The sequence below is a fragment of the Podarcis bocagei genome, assembly GCF_964188305.1.
Source record: "Podarcis bocagei genome assembly, chromosome: 2".
Classification (NCBI taxonomy): domain Eukaryota; kingdom Metazoa; phylum Chordata; class Lepidosauria; order Squamata; family Lacertidae; genus Podarcis; species Podarcis bocagei.
Window position 1 is genome coordinate 65,693,723 of NC_138126.1, and position 22,493 is coordinate 65,716,215.

At 45.4% G+C, this 22,493-nt stretch overlaps 1 protein-coding gene across 1 annotated transcript; it reads right to left on the minus strand.

Annotated features, from left to right (window-relative positions):
• Positions 1-105: 105 nt before the first annotated feature.
• On the minus strand, positions 106-20,314 carry NIPAL4 (NIPA like domain containing 4). Its single transcript, XM_081181135.1, has 6 exons — positions 19,826-20,314; positions 10,858-11,106; positions 8,924-8,980; positions 6,007-6,097; positions 4,953-5,113; positions 106-4,104 (listed from the first exon to the last, which is right to left on the minus strand). The coding sequence occupies exons 1-6, from the start codon at positions 19,869-19,871 to the stop codon at positions 3,500-3,502; spliced, it is 1,209 nt and encodes a 402-aa protein (XP_081037261.1). The 5' UTR covers positions 19,872-20,314; the 3' UTR covers positions 106-3,499.
• Positions 20,315-22,493: the final 2,179 nt, after the last annotated feature.

The following is a 22,493-nucleotide window of genomic DNA, read 5'->3' on the forward strand; positions in this document are numbered from 1 at the left end:
AGTATCTAATTAGCAGCACTTGCCTTCCTGGTTGGTCACAGAGCAAATCTTACAGGAAGCAATACAAGGAAGCAAACAAAACTTAAAACAATTGAAATTTCCACCTTTTAAGAGTTTGTACAAAAAGATCTTTATTCTTCCCCTCTCCAAGTACAAATGAGTACCATTGAAATGCCATATGTTCAAATTTGGGAGTGGAGGGAGGGGTAAATCCAAGTTGTCCATCATAACTATTCACAACGTTACATTGATCTTATTTAACTGTAAAATACATTCATTAGGAATGAAGATCCCCGGAGTTTTAAAAGACCTTTGTAGACAATGAAGAGAACAGACTTTTAGCCCACAGTTGTGGTCTGCCATAGAGTTTTGAAATATGACCTCTCAACTGAGTTGGTGACTTTTCATTGATCTCTGATCTGTAGCTTGTACTCATTCAAGATCCATCTCCTCCCTTTTCCAGATGAATGTTATTTGTCAGCATCAGTGCCAAAGCCAAAATTTCTGGTTGATATTGGAACTCTGTACAGTGGTACCTCGGGTTAAGAACTTAATTCGTTCTGGAGGTCCATTCTTAACCTGAAACTGTTCTTAACCTGAGGTACCACCTTAGCTAATGGGGCCTCCTGCTGCCGCCGTGCCACCAGAGCACGATTTCTGTTCACATCCTGAAGCAAAGTTCTTAGCCCGAGGTACTATTTCTGGGTTAGCGGAGTCTGTAACCTGAAGTGTCTGTAACCTGAAGTGTCTGTAACCCAAGGTACCACTGTACTATGGTGGTGAGATGAACTTGGGTGCACTTCAGTCTCTATGGAGCTCCACTCTCCAACCTTCCCATCAAATCTTATTGTAAGATTTCATTATGCCATTAGAGCTCAACATCCTGGAGGCTTCAAACACCACATTTTTTTCATTCCAGAAGTGAAGAAAGGACCTCAAATTTAGAAGAAACTAGAAGCTCGTCAACTTTTCATACCTAGCATCAAACATACATGCCACCATAAGTTTAGATGCCAATAATCTCCAGTTTGCCATTTTGTACTGGGAAAAGAAGCACAGCAGAATGAAAGTGAACCTTAGAAGGGTAACACTCTTACTGGAGTTCTTCCTTCTGGAATGAAGAACCACTGATTTAAATGTCAAAAAAGGAGACTATGTAAAGACAGGCAGAGCTTCTGTTTGTACTTCAACAGCTGAAGTATTACCAGCATGCAAAAATCAACTCTTTTTGCATCCTAAAATTTCCTTTAAAGTTTTTGCCAGCTCTCGGTTAATGCCTGTGCTGTCCGTATAAATCTTAGGATGCTGCTCTTTTTAAATGCACAGCTCTTGCTGCTGTTGCTGTGGAGACTGAGAAGTTGTCCCTCCCCATAGCAAGCAAATACCGTACATTTCTCCATGAAGTGGGAGCCTGCACTAGGCACTATGATTTGCTGTTTCACAGGAGCAGAACACAGGATCAGGGTGTGGATTTTATGGCACCCAATGCTCGTCATTTCCCCCTGAGCCCCTTCATTCAGAGCACCCTTCTCCAACCTTGCACTCTCTAAATGTTTTTGCCTGCTATACACATAGCCAGTCATGGACTCAGGGTTGGTGGGAGCTGTTGCAAAAAGCTTCGATTCATCATTCTCAGGATTTTGATGTCTGTCCCCTAACCCTGCCTAATTTCTCTCTTATTGGTTTTCCACAAAAAGGGCATGTGCCTGTTACAGTACATTTGACAATTTTTTGGTCATCAAGGCTAAGCAAAAAGACTTTCATTGACCAAAGGAAATCTTACAAGCATTTGGGGAAATAGTGACAGTCATGGGACCCAAACCACCGTCAACTTTCATGACATCATAAATCCTGCAGACTTGACCCCAGTTTACACTGCCGTGATCACAACTGGGGATTTGAGCTGTACAGAAAGGTGGGGGTTTTTTGGGGGGGTCTACTACATACGTATAGAACTTAACATTGAAAATAAACACTAATGGTTATAGCCACTTACAAATCTTATTAAGAACATAACTAGCATGTTGCACCCCCATTAATGATGGTGTAACACAGTACCCCAAACAGAACTCATGAGATACCACCATCATTCTGGTACTTAAGGCACTTTTGAACATGGAGGGCTATTGGCCAACAATATTTACATCACAACACCAGTCTCTCATATCTATCATGTTAAAAGCCCTAGCTTTTTAACATGGGTTCCTTGGGTGTGGGCCAGGGCTTTTCATGTTTCCCTGGCAGCTGTCAAGTCGTCAGAGTAACATGGGTACTGAGCCCAAGTGCACACAATGTGTAACCAAGCATGTTGCATGAGAAGTATGCTGCTTGTGGTGAGGAGAACTGCATTATCTTCCTGCAACCAAAAACTGGGTGCATGGGCAAGATTCTTACCACCACAGGAATGAATACTGCAGTCGACTGATTCTCCTTATGTACACTGTAAGGTAAAAGGTTCTCAAACACCCTTGGTTAGATGGCTGACCCTTTGGTATAATGGCAGAAGCTAACAGAAATACAAATAGCATTTTGTCTCACCAGAAGTTTACAAGGGATGAAGCATATTTCACAATTTTGCATTGGCTGTTATGCCTTTTCATAATACATTATTACATAGGCACTATAGTACAAGAAATGGGACCACTATCAGAATTGTCCTCTTGATACACACTGGCACTGTAAGACAGTTGCCGCACTATCAGGGCAATAGGTTAATGGGTTAACTTCATCCACTTTTAAGCAGAACAACTTAATAACAGCGGAAGACCAAAAAGGCACTAAAGGGTAGTATGCATAGGCAGAAAGACGCATGCAATATTGTCCCAGTGAAATTGTTCCCTCTTTAGCATACAGATGAGGCAATTGCATGATGGTGCAACCACCCTTCATCAGGAATTGTCAGGCAACAACAGAAAGCTAGTTGTCTGGGAAAAGAGTCCTAGCATAGCTTGATATCTGATCTAATTGGCTCATCAGAAGAATGCCTTAAGTTATTTTCTGTTAACGCTTTCAGTAGAGGACTGAGTACTCAGGGTTGAAAAAGGCCACAAGAACTTTCCCAGAAGTTTCACAGGTCATGGACTTCAAATCTGAATGCTCTTCGTAGCCTCACAGCACCTCAGTATAGCCTCTCAGGGGAACATCACATTGGAGGAAACAACGTCATGCAAAGGGGCCAAGAAGCAACTTCAACCACAGATGGAACCAATCCCCCCTCCACTCCCAAATGATTAATGAAAACCTGCTTGTCTGAGGCAGGCACAGTCAAAGCAGTCAAGGCAATTCCAGAGTGTGGGGTGTGCAGTGACATTCCAAAGGATGGGAGGAAAGGGTTACTGAGACAAAACATGAGACAGCTAGTTCACGGTATTCAACTTGGTTGCTATTTCTCAGAAGATGCGTATGCGTACCCGTTAATGCAAAATATAGCACATGCCTGTATTACCTACACACAGTTCAATCCAAGTTCCTGCAGCTGCAGGATTGTTGCTATTAGGTTTCAGCTGTAGATCATGAATACTTTGGGTTTGTTGTCAGCCTTGATTTCTGGATTATCCAGCTCTATCAGGATGTTCTTGTCGTCCTTGACGGCTGGGGCCTCGTCAGCATTTTGAAGGGTTTGTGGCAGGTTCCTCAAACTGATGTCCATATCTTTGAAGGCATGGAGTAAAAAGACCCCTAAAATAATGGTGAGGAACCCGCAGACTGTCCCAATGATGTCCACCACAGACATGGTGACCCACTCCTTAAAGAGGATGACTGAAGTGGTGATGACAATGGTGGTAAACAGCACGTAGTAGATGGGGAAAACCATAGAGGTGTTGAAAATGTCCAGAGCTTTGTTGAGGTAGTTGATTTGGGTGGTGATAGAGGCCACTAATGTGAGGACAAGAATCCAGGTGAGTGGGTCCTTAAGAACAGGCCAGTGAGCGAAAAAGCCCTTAATGGCAATGCCTAGTCCTTTGACTGAAGATACTGAGAATGCTCCAATCACAGAACAGATGGTGAGGTAGATGAGAATGTTGGTCTGGCCGTAACGTGGGGCGAGGAAGAAAATCAGAACCAGGCAGACCGCCAACAGAATGCTGGCATAAGCAAGGAAACCTGGAATAATGAAAAGAAGGGGGGTGAGGAATTCATCACCAGGTTGCGGCAGTTTTATGAGGAGCAGAGTATAAGTTGTGGCAAGGCGGTAACACACCACTAACAGGTATAAGGAGTTCAACTGATCAACCAATAGAATCCTAGCTGTAAGAAATGAGAACTATTCCACCTAAACAAATGGAACTAGGCGAGGTGAGTCTGCCAAAAGGACTGACACAAAATGCAGAAAATAAGCACACATAAAGGCGGGATCCAGGGAAAGACATGTGCACGAGCTCTAATTCATGCACCTGCATATGTACTCAGAAGACCTATTTGGACATCTGCCTGAACAAGGTCTTAGAATGGAGGTGGTTCCCTCTCAACGCGGCCCTCCAGATGTGGCTCCCATCATCCCTGACCCCTGCCACTGCTGGTTGAGTACAACAACACCTAGAGGGCCACAGGTTAACAATTCATAACTTAAAATCATGGGAGGGCATCATGCGCCCAACATCACTAGGCACACAGGTTCCTCTTTAGACCACTGTGTGTTTTAGTGCAAAGAGTCTGAAGAGGGTTTCAAAGTGAGCTCTCCACATTTCACTTGCCCTTGCGTGTCCAATTTGGCAATGGGGCATGAGAGATCTGTGAAGGGGGCAATGTTTCCAGGAAACAGCAGCAGCAGTGCAAAGACATTTCAGGGGATGGCACTGAACCACAATGCTCACAAATAGGATGACAGCCATACTGGGGATTCAAAACTGAAGTGCCATGCCACTGCCATCCCACTTGAACAAGGGATTCAGATAATAAGCTACATTTATAGCTGGTTGGTGATACCTTTAACCTTCTGCTTTTCTGGTTACCTGGCTCTTTCAGTTTAGAGGCCATTTCGTCCAGAGTGGTGACCTCCTCTTCTTCTGGAGCATGAATCACAAGAACTGTACTACCCACAATGCTCAGCATGCAACCAAGTTTGCCCAGGAGATTCAGCCGCTCTCCAAGCAGGTACGAGGACAAAATGGCACTGGGTAATAGGGGAGAAAAATCAATAAAATTGCTTTGGGGTAATCAACACACAGAAAACTAACAAGAAGTCAGAATACATGGTTGTCTCATTAATAACAGCCTTCTACAGAACTTTGGAAACTTCTTTCAGTGACAAACAGAGAGGCATGTGCGATATTTGGACACTTTAAATCAGAACCAATCATCTAACTGACAATGGGCATGTTCAGATGCTCATATCTTAGCTTAATAAGCTGATATACTGATGAGCTTTGGGGACTCTCATGCAACCGGTTTGCTCCTCCAATCATATTCTAGCTGCCATGTGTATCAGTTGATGAGGAGCACAGAGACGAAAGAGGGGAGCAACTCCACCCACACATCCCTTCCTAGCAGCCCTAACGCCCTTGAGGTTCATAGGGCACTGGGAAGAGGAAAACACTCGCTGTAACTTATTGACTGATTTCCAGCCCTGAGATTAATATTTAAGGGGTGCTGCTGCAATGCGTCAGGCTGCCACCACCACTTTGCACCCAAAGGGAGTTCATCCTTTGGGACCACTACTTTGGTGTTTCCACAACTCCCATCAGCTCCAGTTAGAATGCCCAATGGTCGAGAATGACTGGAATTTCAGTCCAAAACATCTGGAGGGCACCAGGTTGCTCGTTGCTGTTTTAAATGCACTCATTTAAAGTCATTAAAGTCACCCGTGTGTCAAAAAGTACCATGCAAGATCTGCTTTTGGGGGGGGGGGGTTAGACAGCCAGGCTGAAGCAAATGTTTGGCTTCTGTGTACTGGTAGAAAGTTATCAGGCTATTTTTCTGTTTGCATGGCCAGTCATGTTACTACCACTGACATTTACAGACCTAGAATAAATATGGGAGGACAGAATAGAAACGAGAGGAAATCACCTTATGAGCACGCTCAGGGCTCCGAGCGGAGTAACAATTGTTGCAGGAGCAAAGGCATAGGCGGCAAAGTTGGCAGCTTCTCCTCCACCCACTGAGCAAACAGCCAAAGGATAAACAGAACAGGTAAATTACAATGAGTGTTATTCCTGCTCAAGTGTTCTTGCTAATTTTGTTTGCATTCAGTGCATAGTTTGGCCCAGTGAAAAAGAGCACTGGAGTTAAAAACCAGGAGAAAGATGGTTTTACACCAATCACTGTGGTGTTTTCATTTTTTTTAACAAGAAAAGGCATCTTAAGAGTCATGTTGTAGATTCAAGGAACTCCGTGCAAAAAGTATTGACCAAATATCTCCTGAGTAATGGATCAGAATCCAATATGGTGGCAGATGTGCCTAGCCAATTTTAGAAAATGGACCCAATCCTAGCAAACCAGACAATGCTAAAATGACTGATCACCGCCTTGGGTCAGTAGCTTCCAAAACCTTGGAGTACCTTTAAGAGTGTCATAAGCTTTCATGGACTAGATACAGGGGTCAACAAACTTTTTCAGCAGGGGGCTGGTCCACTGTCCCTCAGACCTTGTGGGGGGCTGGACTATATTTTTTGGGGAAAATATGAACTATGTCCCACAAATAACCCAGAGGTTATTTAAAAGGACACTTTCTACTCATGTAAAAACACGCTGATTCCCGGACCATCCGCGGGCCAGATTTAGAAGGCAATTGGGGTGGATACGGCCCCCGGGCCTTAGTTTGCCTGCCCATGGACTAGAATCTGCTTCCAAGTCCTTCTGAAGTGGACTCTAGCCCATGAAAGCTGATGCCAGGGGCAGCAACAACGTAGCCTCCTACATCTCCCACCACCCATCTCCCTCTGACCAGTGGCCAAACTGGGGTGGATGTGAGTTGCAGTTGCAGTTCAGAACATATGAAAGGCACCAGGCTGCTTACTGCTGGCTTATTCCATAAGGTGCCTTGAGGCTATTTTTTGTTTTTGGCCAGCAAACATCTCTACTGAGGAGTGAATCATTTATACAGTGGTACCCCGCAAGACGAACGCCTCGCGAGACGAAAAACTCGCAAAACGAAAGGTTTTTTCGTTTTCGAGTTGCCTCGCAAGACGAATTTCCCTATGGGCTTGCTTCGCAAAACGAAGCTTGCCCCGCAAGCTCTGGGGACAGCAGGTCTTCCCGCTGTCCCTGGACCTCTTTTGAAGCAAGGGGCGGCGGGGAGAAGCGATCTTCTCCCCACAGCCCCAGGTCCGGGGACAGCGGGAAGCTTCTTCCCCGCTGTCCCCGGACTTCTTTTGAAGCAAGGGGCTGCGGGGAGATCGCTTCTCCACGCCGCCCCTTGCTTCAAAAGAGGTCCGGGGACAGCGGGGACGAAGCGATCTTCTCCCTGCAGCCCCAGGTCCGGGGACAGCGGGAAGCGCTTCCCGCTGTCCCCGGACCTCTTTTGAAGCAAGGGGCGGCGGGGAGAAGCCTGCCCCCGCCGCCCGGCTTCGGAACGATGCTCCGAAGCCGGGCGGCGGGGCGGGAACACCTTCTGAAGGCGGGCGGGGGGGCGAAAGTCTTTGCTCCCCCCTGCCTGCCTGTCCCGGAGGGCTTTTGAAGGCAGGCGGGGGGGGGGGAGCAAAGACTTTCGCCCCCCGCCCGCCTTCAGAAGAGGTCCAGGACCTCTTCTGAAGGATGGCGGGGGGCGAAAGTCTTTGCTCCCCCCTGCCTGCCTGTCCCGGAGGGCTTTTGAAGGCTGGCGGGGGGCAAAAGTCTTTGTCCCCCCTGCCTGCCTTCCCAGGGGCTTTTAAATCGCCCCAGACAGCGGAGAAGTCCTCCGCTGTCCCGGGGCGATTTTAAAATGCCGCCCGCCAGCATTTTAAGATCGCCCGGACAGCGGAGAAGTCCTCCGCTGTCCCGGGGTTTTTTTAAAATGCTGGGGGTGGGAAGAAAAGCCCTTGCCCCCCCAGCCTTCAGAAGAGGTCCGGGGACAGACTGTCCCCGGACCTGGTCTGAAGGCGGTTTCCCTAGGAACGCATTAATTGATTTTCAATGCATTCCTATGGGAAACCGTGCATCGCAAGACGAAAAACTCGCAAGACGAAGAGACTTGCGGAACGAATTAATTTCGTCTTGCAAGGCACCACTGTACTGTGATGAGCAGGGCTGGCCCACCCATGAGGCAAGGTGAGGCGACCACTCAGGTGGCAGAATCCACAGGGGCAGCAGATCTGGCTTCCAAGGAATGTATCGCCTACTGCTACTGCTGATGTGGCAACAACAGCTGTGTCACACTCCTTGGAGGCTGGATCTGCCACTCCTCAGCAGGTCCCCCACCCCATGCCACCTCTACAGCAGCCTCTTGGTGAATAGGGTGCACTGCTGGTTTCTCACCCGTAGGGAGGAAATGGTGGGGGCTGCCCTATTGGGTCTCTTGGACACAATTCAGAGCGGGACCCTTTACTCCCAATGACAGTCTTTGATTCCCACTTCAGCTATCATATAAGGTTGATTTGATTCCCCAATTCGTTCCTGATGTAGATCTTAACTCAGCCCTTCTTTCAGGGGGAGGGCACCATTTTGTGGTTTGCTTCATGTACCAATATGTTTTAGGTTGGCCCTGGTGATGATCATTCCCTCCACCCCAACCTTGGTGATGAGCTCTATACATTCCAGTCCCCACAGGGAAGCTGAAGAAAGCTGAATGCATGCTTCATGCAGTGGTGGTAAAGACTGAAAGGCCATCTCCATATAGTTTAGTTTGATCACCTAGACATTTCCATGTCATTGTGGGGAAAGGCTCTCAAAGAGCACTGCTAGCATGTGGAAATAGCCTCCACATGGTAGCGGTAGCGAATGAAAAAGAGGGAAAGTGATAAAGATTTGATAGGAACAAATCTAGGCTAGTGTGAATAACCATACTTACTGGTCAGCAAGCCAGCCCACCACAGCCAGTCCCTAAGGTAGCCATGGCCACCATCCCCTGGGAAAGCAAAAGGCAGACATGCTTAGAGACTTCAAAAGGAAATAAGAACCACATACTAGGTAAAATTAAATAGAAACAAAAAGAGATAAAACACATGCAAACCAGTGGGCTCTGGGTGCATTTTTAACTTCCTTCCCAGAATGACAATTTATATTTTTAAATATGTGATTGTGATGCTACCCTAATCAAGTATTCCCCCTCATATGTTTTCCATTGCGTGAGACTGGGAGAGGGGGATGATATCAAGGATGCACTTAAAAGATCCCAGTGCCTCCATTAGGATCCTGCCCCCTGACCCTACATGCTTTGCAGTTAAGTGCCTGCAGTTGAGAACCAGCTCTACTTGTGGAAGCTCCCTGCAAATTTGAGGCCCTGATCTAAAAGCTATTTGTCAATGCATATCAGTATAGTGACTCCTACCATAGCTAACTGAACATTATTACTATTCATAATAATGATATACTAGTTTTAGAACAAGACACGACACTGAAAAACAAGGTAAAAAAAAAGTTGTTGGAAAAACACAGAGCGAGATTATCAGCTGCTACACACAAGAATCCTGATTCCAGTATTTTATTGGAAACCAAAGCAGCTTAAGACTGAAAATAGGTACTAGCAAAACAGGAAGCACCGCCTATCAATAGATGTCAGACTTTCAGGAATGTTAAAATGCAAGAGAAAGAGGGAGGTACCTAGATACCATGACAACAAATATGGCCTGAATGCCTAGATGGGCATGAGATTAGATGGGACAGATATAGGGGAAGAGAGTAGAACAGCCAAGTCTAGAAACTCCATGGTCCTGTAAGAGCTATAGAACCTGTGTGTGCTCTTCGAGTTTATTTCCTTTTAGCAGGGACTGCTGATATTTTTCTAAGAGAAAGAGCTAGTCTGTTGCCTTCAAGCTTTGCAAAACAGGGGCGTTAAGATATTCACTTGAGAGCCTCCTTGCAAGTGCCTCGCAGTACCACCACCATCCAAGGTAAGACAAGTTACTTCCAGAAAAAGAGGCTTCTCGGTGGTGGCAGCCCAGGGTTGGAAGAGGTTTGGCTGGTGATTACTTTATTGTCCTTTCAGTGTCAGAAACTGTTCCCAAATTTATTAGGTGCCATTTTAACCTTGCTGACTTTTTTGCTGCTTTTATAATTTTGTGGATTTCACATTATTCTATTTTCTCCATTTTTAAAATTCTTTTGGTAAACCATCCTAGGAAGATTATTGAGTTGAGGTATAAAATAGATTGTGAATGAATGAATGAATGAATGAACCAACCAAAAAATAGATTTAGTTAAATGCACTTGGGGACCTGCTTCTTCATTTTTATCATATCTGCATGGTGTTGGTGTTGCTGTTGAGACTCACCTTAGGTCAAGCTGTAACAAAGTAGCGCAGAGATAAGTTGCCAATGTGGTGCTCTCTCGATGTTGGACTGTAACTCCCATCAGCGCCCACCCAGCATGACCAAAGGTCAGGGTTGAGGCAAGTTGTTGACCAGCTACCCCTGCCTACCCCTGGTGAACTTCATCTACCAGTTGAAGTTCAGTGGGTTAGATGGAGAAACAGGCACACTCCCTAATGAACTGTGATTGGCTGTAGTTGCCTCTTCAGGCAAGGATTTGCCTCTATGTAATGTGTAGGCAAAGGCCATCAGAATCCAAAACACTTTGAGGCTCAGAGTCAGATCTCTCAGCAATAGCCAACATGATACCCTCAAGATGTGGATGACGATTCCTGCCAGCCAGTGGTCAGGACTGATAGGACTTGTGGTCCAAAACATCTGAAGGGTGCCATATTGGCCAGCCCTGTCTCAGATACAACCACAGCTCATTCAGAAAATAATTCCTCACCCACCTCCTGAGCCATTGAAACCATACCTGCCCTGGTGCCTCCTGTCTCCACAAGCCGACGCAGTCCTTTTTTCTTAAGGATGACGCTGCTGCCAATCAAGAAGCTGGAGAAGATGGCCAAGGCCAAGCCAATGTAGAAGCCATATTTGTCTTCTATCTGTACCATCCAGTTTGTGTTTAAGGTGATATTATTGTGGGGTAAGACTGTTGAGCTGACATTCCCAACAACCTGACAGAACGTCTGCCCAGAAAGGCATGTCAGAGCTAATAATGAACCTGGGAAGACAAGAAAATGGGAAGAGGGCAGAAATTAAGACTTTAAGCAAATAATACATTTGCTGCCTTTATTTTGCGTGCCGTGCTCAAAACATGCCATTATTTAGGTCCTTTGCTTCCTTGAAAGAAGAAAAGAAATGTCCCGCTAGATCACTAGAACATGATTGTTCCTAGAACATGCACAAGAACACGATTAGCTTTTGCGCTTATTAGATTTCTAACAGTTCCATGAACTAATAGATGTAGTTACTGTATGGATGATGGAAGTAAGGGAATGATACCTGTTCATCAGAATTCCCTCCTATGAAGAGCCATAGATGTTGCCAAATGAACAAACTGTACAGCTGACATAATGCTGTATGTCTTACAGTCTGTCTTACAATGTATTGCATCATATAAAGAGAGCATTTCTCAAAATCTCTTTCATACAGTTGTACTGAATCAGTAACATTTCATCACTAACAAATCATTTATCAAAAAATATAAAACTGGAAAAACTTGACTGAGCTGCAACTGAGGATAATAACTAACCCCTCTTTTTGCAAATGCAAATAAATCATGATTTCCAGATTTATATGGGACTATATAACTGGTTGATTCAGACAATCAAATCTCATCTTAATAAACTGAGATATGAACACACCTCTTATCCACCCTGGCAGCCCCTTCTCTACCCCCTTCGTGGAGTTTATAATGAACCACAGTTTCCTGTTTCATCTGAACCACGTTACTAGCTTTGGAACAGGATTGGGCAGGAGAACGTCTTGCTAAAATCTTAGCTTACTAAGCCAAGACGTGATTGTTCAAATTGTGCCAACAAATGTGCTATCCTTGTTAAAGCAACAACACTGAGAAAGGCTCAAAACTTGTGAGTTTACCTTTGAAAATGAAATCAATCAATCAATCAATCAATCAATCAATCAATCCTACCTCGGCAAGAACTGAAATAAGTTAACTAAATAAAAGTCAAAGTCAAACTAAACACTAGTGATACCTGGGTGCCATAGCTCTGAAGTTTGTATGTCACATACATAGTTAACCACAGCCTGCTGAGTCCGCATAAACACAGTCACAACAGCAAGATGTTCCCACAGTTGCAAGTATAAGGCCAGTCACACCTGGAATGGCCTGAGCACGATATGAAGAAGGATAAGTGAGTAATTGTTCTGTAGCCAAGTAGAATACCTGACTTAGGCATGCTTTGTTCACACAAGCTAATAGTGATGCAAGACATCATGTGCTTGTTTGCTTGCCACAGTGGCATAAATGCTTTGTATTTTGCGTGCTTGATTTTGGAGATATCCTGCCGAGTCTGTGTGCAGCAACTGAGAATAAACTTTTACCTTACCACCCACTGTCTCTTTATTGGCCTGGGAGGGACAGCGTTTTGGACTTGGTACCGGTAACACTATCATCTTCACATAGGAGAGAATAAAATATTCCCAGTGCAGTCAACATTTTAGATCAGTGGTGAAGAACTTCAGGCCTGGGGCTGAACGTAGACCTTCAGGCCTCTCTGCCTGGCTTTGGGATCCTTCCCAGCCTGCATCCCTTTATTCCCAGCCTACTGCCTGGCTGGATGACAGACAGAAGTGGGTGGGTACATATGTATATGTACAAATATATAAAAGGATGTCACATAGAGGAGGGAGAAAGGTTGTTTTCTGCTGCTCCAGAGAAGCGGACATGGAGCAATGGATCCAAACTACAAGAAAGAAGATTCCACCTAAACATTAGGAAGAACTTCCTGACAGTAAGAGCTGTTCGACAGTGGAATTTGCTGCCAAGGAGTGTGGTGGAGTCTCCTACTTTGGAGGTCTTTAAGCAGAGGCTTGACAACCATATGTCAGGAGTGCTCTGATGGTGTTTCCTGCTTGGCAGGGGGTTGGACTCGATGGCCCTTGTGGTCTCTTCCAACTCTATGATTCTATGATATGTAGAAACCTTTAACTTTTATTTTAGGAAGGTAAGACCTGTTTCCCTACCCATTGTTGCCTCTGGTCCCACCCAGTACCACACACATGAGGCTCATGGAGAATTTGAGCCTTGGGCTGAAGAAGGTTCCCCTCAGGTTGGATATAAAACCAGAGGGGAAAGAGAAAAGGGGAAAGGAGAATTTTTGGAGCATTGAATTGAAACACGCACTCTCTCTCAACACATACATACGCATAGACTGCTCTGCAAATAAAGCATGCAACATAGTTTTAACTGGAACGAACACAGATACAAATCAAGTTTCATCAGTTAATTTTTTTTATCAGCACCCAGATCTAAGGTGTGTCAGCTAGTGTGGGTGGGGATGGATGAGCCTCTGTGATTCCCAGACTCAAGACACACCCAAGGCACCAATTCATTTATACCATAATACAAGACAGGTGGAAACGATTACACCTCTTCCATCTCTACAAAGCCACTCATTACTATAAATATCCTTCTTTTCCGTGACTAAACGGATTATGGATGGTTGAGGTGCAGAGTACAAACCTTACAACTCAAATAAGGATAGGTTGGGCGAAGATTTCTAAAGGTAAACTGTGGCCAAAGGGCTTGACAGCACCCGATCTCCATGTGTAGGTTCTACTTTGCCCTCTGGAACAGAAGAGAAAGGAGAAGAAGCAGGTGCTGTCAAAACTTGTCCAGACCTTTTGTTTGAGCTATGCAAAGTGAGTGGCAGCTAAGGACTCCAATGCTTTGTGGAGGACCTGGGTTAGGGCAGTCTGATACTTGAACTATCAGAAGCAAAGAGGGAGGTGAAACATTCTATAATGTTACCAACTGATTAAAAAACGTTGTTTGGCCTGGGCTTATGCCTTTAAAAACAGTATGATAGCAGATATCAGCAGATGACCCTTTTAATGGTCCAGAGATAAACACTATAACCTGCTAATGGCTGCCCCCATCTGAAAAAGTGGGTGGCTAAAAGACAGGAAAAGCCTCATGGTTGTTGCACCTCTGCTATGAAACCATACCCTCCAAGTGTCCCTATTTTCCAGGTACATCCCTGATTTAGAGAAGCCATCCTGGTTTCTGATTTCATCCTGGAATGTCCTGCAATTCCTTTGTTGTTGTTGTTTAGTCGTTTAGTCATGTCTGACTCTTTGTGACCCCATGGACCAGAGCACGCCAGACACTCCTGTCTTCCACAGCCTCCCACAGTTTGGTCAAACTCATGTTAGTAGCTTCGAGAACACTGTCCAACCATCTTGTCCTCTGTTGTCCCCTTCTCCTTGTGCCCTCCATCTTTCCCAGGGCCTTTTCCAGGGACACTTCTCATGAGGTGGCAATTCCTTAGGGTGTCCTTATTTTCATTGGAGAAATGTTGGAGGGTAAGAAGTTATCTGGCCCCTGAGGCGTCTGAAGGCAATCCTCTACAGTATAGGGAAGGTTTTTAAAAAATGTTTTTAAATGTTTTGATACAGGGTAAGTCTTTTTAAAAGATGCCCCGTGGAACATGTGTACTCTATATCCATGGGGCCTCTTTTAAAGGACTCACCCTCTATATGTTGGAAGCTGTCCAGAGTGGCTGGGGCAACCCAGTAAGATGTGTGGGGTATAAATAGTAAAAGTATCAGTGCAGAATGGGATGTCCCTATTTTCATAGGAGAAATGCTGGAGGGTATGTGAAACTAGTGGACGTGGGAGGTCTATTCTGTACCCTGCCCATTGGTTTTCAGGATATAGGTGATAAAAATATTTTTGAACTAAATTGGTTATTTAATCATTTTTTTAAGAACCCTGATATGCTTTGTGTTTTGTTCCTTGCTATTACTATTTGTTTTGTACATGGTCGTTTATTGTAAATCCACTTTGCTGCAGAGCAGTATATGTGTTAAATAAATATATACAACATTTTTTTAAAAGCACAGGCACTCTGATGAAAAAAATTGTTGGCAGCCCAGACCCTTAAAGGAAAGGTTAAAGGAAATGGTGTGTACCCATTTGCAAGAGCTCTTTAAATGAGAGGGAGAGAACATATATACCTATGGTCTGATAAAACAGGGCAGGATTGTAGCTATGCTACAAATACAGTAATGCAAATGTGGCGTGGTGTTTCGACACTGGCAATTTGCCTGATACAGACCAGTCTTTGTGAGCCTGAAAACAAACAGTGAATTCTTATCTCCAACATACTCACAATGCCCTAATGTCATGTAGCCTTTTCCTTCCTCGGGGATTGACAAGAATACCAACATCCTCAAAAGCCCAAGTAAAAAAGAAAGGAGAAGGGGGAGGATTGAGGCCAGTTACAACCACACCAATTTATTTGCTCAGATTCTGCTGCATTCTGTGAGGGGAAATTCAAAGAGCACCACCAAATTTCACCCCTTTACAAGAGAAATGAAATGGGATCTGGGACATGTCTTCTGTCTAGCCAAGGTGATAATGCTAAGGTGGAAGACTCCTGAGGGAACAGAATGGACTGTACAATTTCAGACTGTGGGGAGGGGGAAATCAACTTTTTTTGGGGGGAGGGGGAGACTCAGCACCGTCAGAAAACCAGCACAGAAGAAAATGGGCTGAGATACTATTTTTTTCCATGCTGCAGTACAGTAGTTTTTTAAAACAATTTGTTGATTGAGTACATGTGAGAGTGATAAAAAACAGGCAACCCTCTCCCCCAACTACAGCATGAAGCAGTAAAAAGGTAAAAGGTAAAGGACCCCCGGATGGTAAAGTCCAGTCAAAGGTGTCTCGCTTTCAGGCCAAAGGAGTCAGTGTTTGTCCACAGACAGCTTTCTGGGTCATGTGGCCAGCATGACTAAACCACTTCTGGCGCAACAGAACACCGTGATGGAAACCAGAGTGCACAGAAATGCTGTTTACCTTCCCGCCATAATGGTACCTGTTTATCTACTTGCACTGGCATGCTTTCGAACTGCTACGTTGGCAGGAAGCATGAACTAGTATAGCCCACTTGTGCATCATAAGATTCTTTCGCCTCAGTCTACGGTGTGTGTAGATCAGCCCTTCAAACTTCCATAAAAATCACAAAGGACAGAAGTAAACATTCAAATGTGCTGTTTAACTAGAAATTTCCAGCACAACCAACAACATATTTACTCACAAGTAGGTCTCACTTTCAATAGGACTTGCTCCCTTTTAGGTTTGCAGGCGTTGGCTGTTTTTTATCAGAAGCATTTCGCCCTGTTCTTCAGCCAAAAGAAAAAAGGCACCCAGAGAAGCTTACAACTATAATGACGAGACCCACAGGCAGCTGACCCACAACCCACCACCTTCTCAGGATACAGAGTGCAATACTGTATGTTGTCCAGTGAGCAATGCAGACTCAAATCGCTTGTCTCTTTACACCTTGGCCATGTTTAGGGAGGCATCTCTATACTTCAATGGCAGTGTCACACACAGCAGCAGACATCTGGAACAATTCCCAGTCAAGAACGTTTTTAGTGAATTCCGGTCTTGAAAACATAGTTTCTAATTTTCAAGGAGAAAGTGATTTATATACTAAAGACTGATAGAATCTCAACGAAGGTCAAATCCTTTAATTATGATACCCACTCCATAGCCTGCCATCCCCACCAAGCCAGATATTCATAAAATCACAAGCAGGTAAACCAACTGCCATGAAAGTATTCAGGATTATCTGATAAAGGAGAGAATGAAAGAGTTGTAAACTCATCAAAATCTGCCATACATCTTTCTTCCTTTGCTCTGTTCCCCCCCCCCCCAAAATACAAATAAAATAAAAGCTTAGAAAAAGTATGCCATCCATTCCGTCCTAATCTGCAGTGTAAACTTCTTTGAAATTGATAGATTTAAAAAATCTGTTTATTCATCTTTGGATTCCCTTGCTGTAGTGCCTGACACCAAGAGTCACAAGCCAAGGTGATACTCAAACACTGGACTGAATCCCTGGAGGCTAAAAAGCCAGCTATTACTTTTTAGAAATGTTTATTGTGTATTAATTAATTTGATGCACAAACTTTGAGAAGCAAATGGAATACATTATTAACAAGCTCCATCTTAGTTAAAGAATGGGATAATATTTTAGCCTCTGTTTCCAATGTATCGTTAGATTACAAACGATGTCTCATACAACAAGAGATTTTATTTCGAGTTTATTGGATTCCATCATGATTGCATAAACATGGACTCTCAGTGACAACATGCTGTTGGAGATGCAGAATGAATAAATATTGTGGAGACAGAGTTAAACATTTCAGAAGATAACATCATTTTAAACTATATACTTAATATATGATGCTTGACTATCAGACAATGTAAATGGATTCTCCATGCACTCACATCTGCAAAAGGATTGATACTGATACATTGGAAGGACAAAAATATGGATGAAGTATCCTTTAATTAATGGATAGCTGACATGACAACTCCTGCAACCCATGAACGGATCGCTTTCAGATGAAGATTAGGCATGGACAAATTTAATGATACTTTGGAACATATTTATCGAAACCATAGTGATACATGAATCATCATATACTGAGGGAAACAATAAGTTTATCCATCTACATATATACAGTATAGTTTTGTATTTTATTGTTATTTTGTTATTGCTGTTTTCCTCTTCTTTTTAAAATGTTTTTAATATTTGGAAACTCAGCCAGATGGGTGGGGTATAAATAAGAAAATTATGATGATGATGATTTCTTTTTCCATTTTATATTCTTTCGTCCGCTATTTACTTTAAGTCACTATTATAACCTCAATAAAATATAAATATTTAAAAAGAGCCACAAGCCAATAAAGCCACATTAATCCAGGGAGCAGCCATGCTCATCAGTAGAAGCTAACAGAAGGTAATCTTGAAGACTTATGGGTCATATGCTTCTATTATCTTTTACAGCCTATTTCACAAGAAGCCTATGACAAAACAGACTTGTGAAAGCAGATGTGGCTTTTGATCCTGTTTCAAAACATACTTAGCAAATTAAGCAGCAGCAGAAGGGCAGCAAAAGAAGCCATCTCTATTACTTTTGCTTGTGAATGGAGGGGAAAATCATTATACTCTTTTGGAAGGTGAACAGGGAACCCTAATCTGAGCAGCACCACATTGTTCTGTAGGATTCACAAGTCACCACTGCTTTTCACCATTCGCACCACCCACCTAGCACCCTAACCCTTCCACTGCTCCCATAACCCTATCCTGGAATAAAAAGGTAAAGGTAAAAGGACCCCTGACCATTAGGTCCAGTCATGGCCAACTCTGGGGTTGCGGCACTCATCTCGCTTTATTGGCCAAGGGAGCCGGCGTACAGTTTCCGGGTCATGTGGCCAGCATGACAAAGCCGCTTCTGGCGAACCAGAGCAGTGCACGGAAATGCCGTTTACCTTCCCGCTGGAGTGTTACCTACTTGCACTTTGACATGCTTTCGAACTGCTAGGTTGGCAGGAGAAGGGACCAAGCAATGGGCGCTCACCCCGTTGCGGGAATTCGAACCGCTGACCTTCTGATTGGCAAGTCCTAGGCTCTGTGGTTTAACCCACAGCGCCATACTCAGCCATAATTCCCAATCAAGCCAGCACAATTTAAGACAAGGCAGCTATTATAGCTGAGCATGAGGGAAGTCTTCAGGGCTTTTTCCACTTTCTTATGAACTTTCTGTTTGTAGACATGATAATACTGGAGTAACTGCCCTGAGGGCCATAATGTTCCCAGCCTCCCATGCTTTAATCTTTCGTTTGCCCTTTTACCTGTGGGATGAAGGAACCTTTGACCCTCCCAGAGGTTGTCAGACTACATCTCCCATTGGCTACACTGGTTGGGGCTGACAGGAGTTAGAAGTCCAAGCTCATTGATACATCAGGGCACCGCGGCCCACCTGCCACCAGAATTCTTGTTTTTTCTCTAGGGGTGAACAGCTCAGTGCTAGAGAGTCTGCTTTGCATGCAGGTCCCAAATTCAATCCCTGGCATCTTCAAGCTGAGCTGGGAAACTCTGGGGAGCCACTGGGAGTCAGTGTAAACAATACTGGACTAGACTGGCCAAGGGTCTGACCTGATACAATGCAGCTTCCCATATTCCCACAAGCGCTCACAAGAACTGACTGTTCCAAAAAAGATAGAAGGAGGAAATACACAATTACTTCTAATTCGATCTCACGACCACCTCGCTAGTTTAAGTAAAACACCCCCGGGAAAACCCTGCTCTTTAAGTTTGAGTTTCACCTGCAAAGGAGGAGACTGGCCGGGCTGATCGTGAGAACGAGCCCCCTTGCCAAACAAGCTTCTACTTTTTATTTTTAATCTCTGCACCTGTCTCTTCAGGCGTACTTTGCACAATCGCTTGGCTTGCTTGCTTGGCGACCTACAGGCACCCGGAGGGGAGGAAACAGAGGAAGCTGCTGCAATCGCCTGGAGAACCGAAGGAGAAGAAAACGCCACCTTCCCAAACCTCACAGTTACGCAAAGCAGGCCACTCTTCGGAGCAACACAGACCTCAAGGGCGACATGGGGCAAGAGGTTCCGAAGACCTTATAAATCTTCTGATCTCCCTCTTAGAATTATATGTATTCCAGCAAAAGGGGGCAAAGCGATTATTTTAATGGGTTTGCCTGCCAGCGTGGGAAGGACCGATCAGTTTTTTGAACCAGGAACTCGCCTGATGGAGATGGAAAGGTCTTCCTAACCTTGGGAAGTGGAAGCAGGAAAAGAAGAAAAGGAGAGCAGCCCAGCAGTCTCTTCTCCATCTCCCTCCTCGAAACCCGCGTGTGGCGGCCAAGCGAGCGCTCTTACTCACCGTTGGCGCAGCTACTGTTCACCCAGAGCGGCTCCGGTCGCTCCATGTGCTCCTTCCTGCCGAGGCTCAGCAGAGATCAGCGCATCCCCGGGAGAAGCGACGCGAAGAGGACGCGGCTGCCGGAGACAGGACCCAAGGAGGCTGTGGGTGCGATCGCTTCTTCCGCGCCGCCGCCGATCTTCGCTCGCTCGCTGTTCCCAGAGGGGCAGCGCAGCCCTACCAGCCTGTTGCAGCGAAAACTCCAAGGAGTCTCGTTTGGCAAGAGCACCTTCAAGACTAACAAATTCTTGGGACAGCCTCTGCGCGCTCTTGGCTCTTCTCCCTTCGTCAGACACTCGAAGTCAACCGGCTGGCCTCGCCCCAACCTGTGGCGAGCGGAGAAGTTGCCCGGGGCGAGAAAAGAGAAGCGGCTGCTGAGATCACACCTGCCCCAGCCGGATCCACCACTCCTCCCGGTCCGGGTTTTCTCAATCTGACTCCGTCTCCCCCTCTCCAGAGGAGGGGCTTGTGCCCACGCGCTCTTCGGCGCCTACGCGCGTTGCGAGCCTTCCTTGCCCTGGCGCGAGGTGGGGGGGGGGGCAGCACAAATCCGGCAGGTGCTCGTGACTCCCGGGGTCAGATGCCACACATGTCGGGTTACCTTGTTTCATGGAGAACCGCTAAGGTGAAAATGGGGGGGGGGGGCGCTTCTCATACCTGAATTCAGCTCTGCCTGGAAAACAGACCCTTCCACTTTGTGTGTGCGTGTGCGCGCTGGAGGAAGTTTCTTTAACTTGCACTCTAAAAGTGGGAAATCCACGAAGCCTCTCTAGCAAAAGCAGCAAAATAAAATGGGCCTTGGATGCCCATGACTAGTTCACACATGTTTTGCCAACACATATATAAGTCAGGGGTAAGGTAAAGGTAAAGGGATCCCTGACCATTAGGTCCAGTCGTGGCTGACTCTGGGGTTGCGGCGCTCATCTCGCTTTACTGGCCAAGGGAGCCGGCGTACAGCTTCCTGGTCATGTGGCCAGCATGACGAAGCCGCTTCTGGCAAACCAGAGCAGCGCACGGAAACGCCGTTTACCTTCCCGCTGGAGCGGTACCTATTTATCTACTTGCACTTTGACGTGCTTTCAAACTGCTAGGTTGGCAGGAGCAGGGACCGAGCAACGGGAGCTCACCCCGTCGCAGGGATTCGAACCACCGACCTTCTGATCAGCAAGTCCTAGGCTCTGTGATTTAACCCACAGCGCCACCCGTGTCAGGGGTGGCTGGTGCTTATTGGCACCGACAATAGAACCAACAATAGGTGGAGCCCAGAGCCAATGACAGGCAGAGACAAGTCACCGGTGGAAGTTTGTCCCCAGCTGCCTCCCTGTTGAGTTCTGCAAGGGAAATCCAGAGACCAAGGAGGAGGAGGAAGCTGACAGGCAGGGTCATCCCCTGGAGTGGTTGTAAGAAGTAAGAAGGCTGAGGAAAGAGTGAGGTTGGTGGGGTGGTGCTCGGCTAGCCCTAATGAACCAGCCCCCACTGATATAAGCTCAAGTTTACACATCTATGTTTGTTACTTGCCAGCTGCAAACTAAAGTCTTGGATGTGTGGATGGGCTGGTGTGACAAATATTACCAGCACAACTTTCCTTCCACCCAAAGTCAACTCAACAAATTCAGATGATATAGTTCACACATGTGGCTAAGCAAGGCTTTTTCCCCCAGCCAGAACTCGTCAGAACTCAGTTCCAGTACCTCTTGGGTGGGCACAATTGCCATTATAAGAGAACAAGGGAGGCGTTCAGCTGAGTTCCGGCACCTCTAAAAAAATAGCAGTGTATTATGTATGATTCATGACTCATCAAATGTAGGTATGAATGTGTGAACCAGATTTCAGTGTGGAGAAAAGGGGTGTACAGAAATGACGCTCACATGGATGACATTGACCTCACACGTGGGAATAGGAAGGAAGGACTTTCAGGAGAGGAGATTGAATATAGGGACTATGCTCTTGGGTTGCATACAGAAGAAGCTAACTGTACTTAGGTCCCATTGAAACTGGTATGGTTAGTAATAGCTAACCCAAGCCCCCTTGATTATGTTTCATTTAGCCTGGGTCTGACCCCCTGTAAGTTTGTTTAAGAAGTGTTCGGCAAGCCCCAAATACTGTTTGACTACACTGAAATGAAAGGCTCGGACAACAGTGTTGAACTTTATTCTCACAAAATGCCTGGAGCAGAAATCAAAAGCAAATAAGATCCTTATTTCTTAGATAACAAAACATGTGCTAACTATGCACGTACGCCATTGAAACATCCAATTCCCACAGAGAAGGTGAGCAAGTTTATAGACAGGGACTGTATGCTTTGTATGCAAAATGTCCCAGGGTCCAATTTCAGCATCTCCAATAGACTTGTTCTTGCTGGGCTGACATTTTATCATCAGGTCTAGGCCCTGCTGGGACTTTCCATCACACCCCCCCCCCCGGCATACCTTCTTCTGGTGCCAGGAAAGGAAGAATAAAAACTACAGCTGTGGTGGTGGGCTGTGCTGCCAGTAAAGCTGATCCCAAAGGATGCTCCCCTTTTGAGTTGCTTTGGCCCATCCCCTTTAAATTAGTTTCATAGGCTATGGTTGAAATTGCCCCCCCCCCTTCTAGGCTGTTTCTTTGTGATTTTCTTTGGACCATTTCC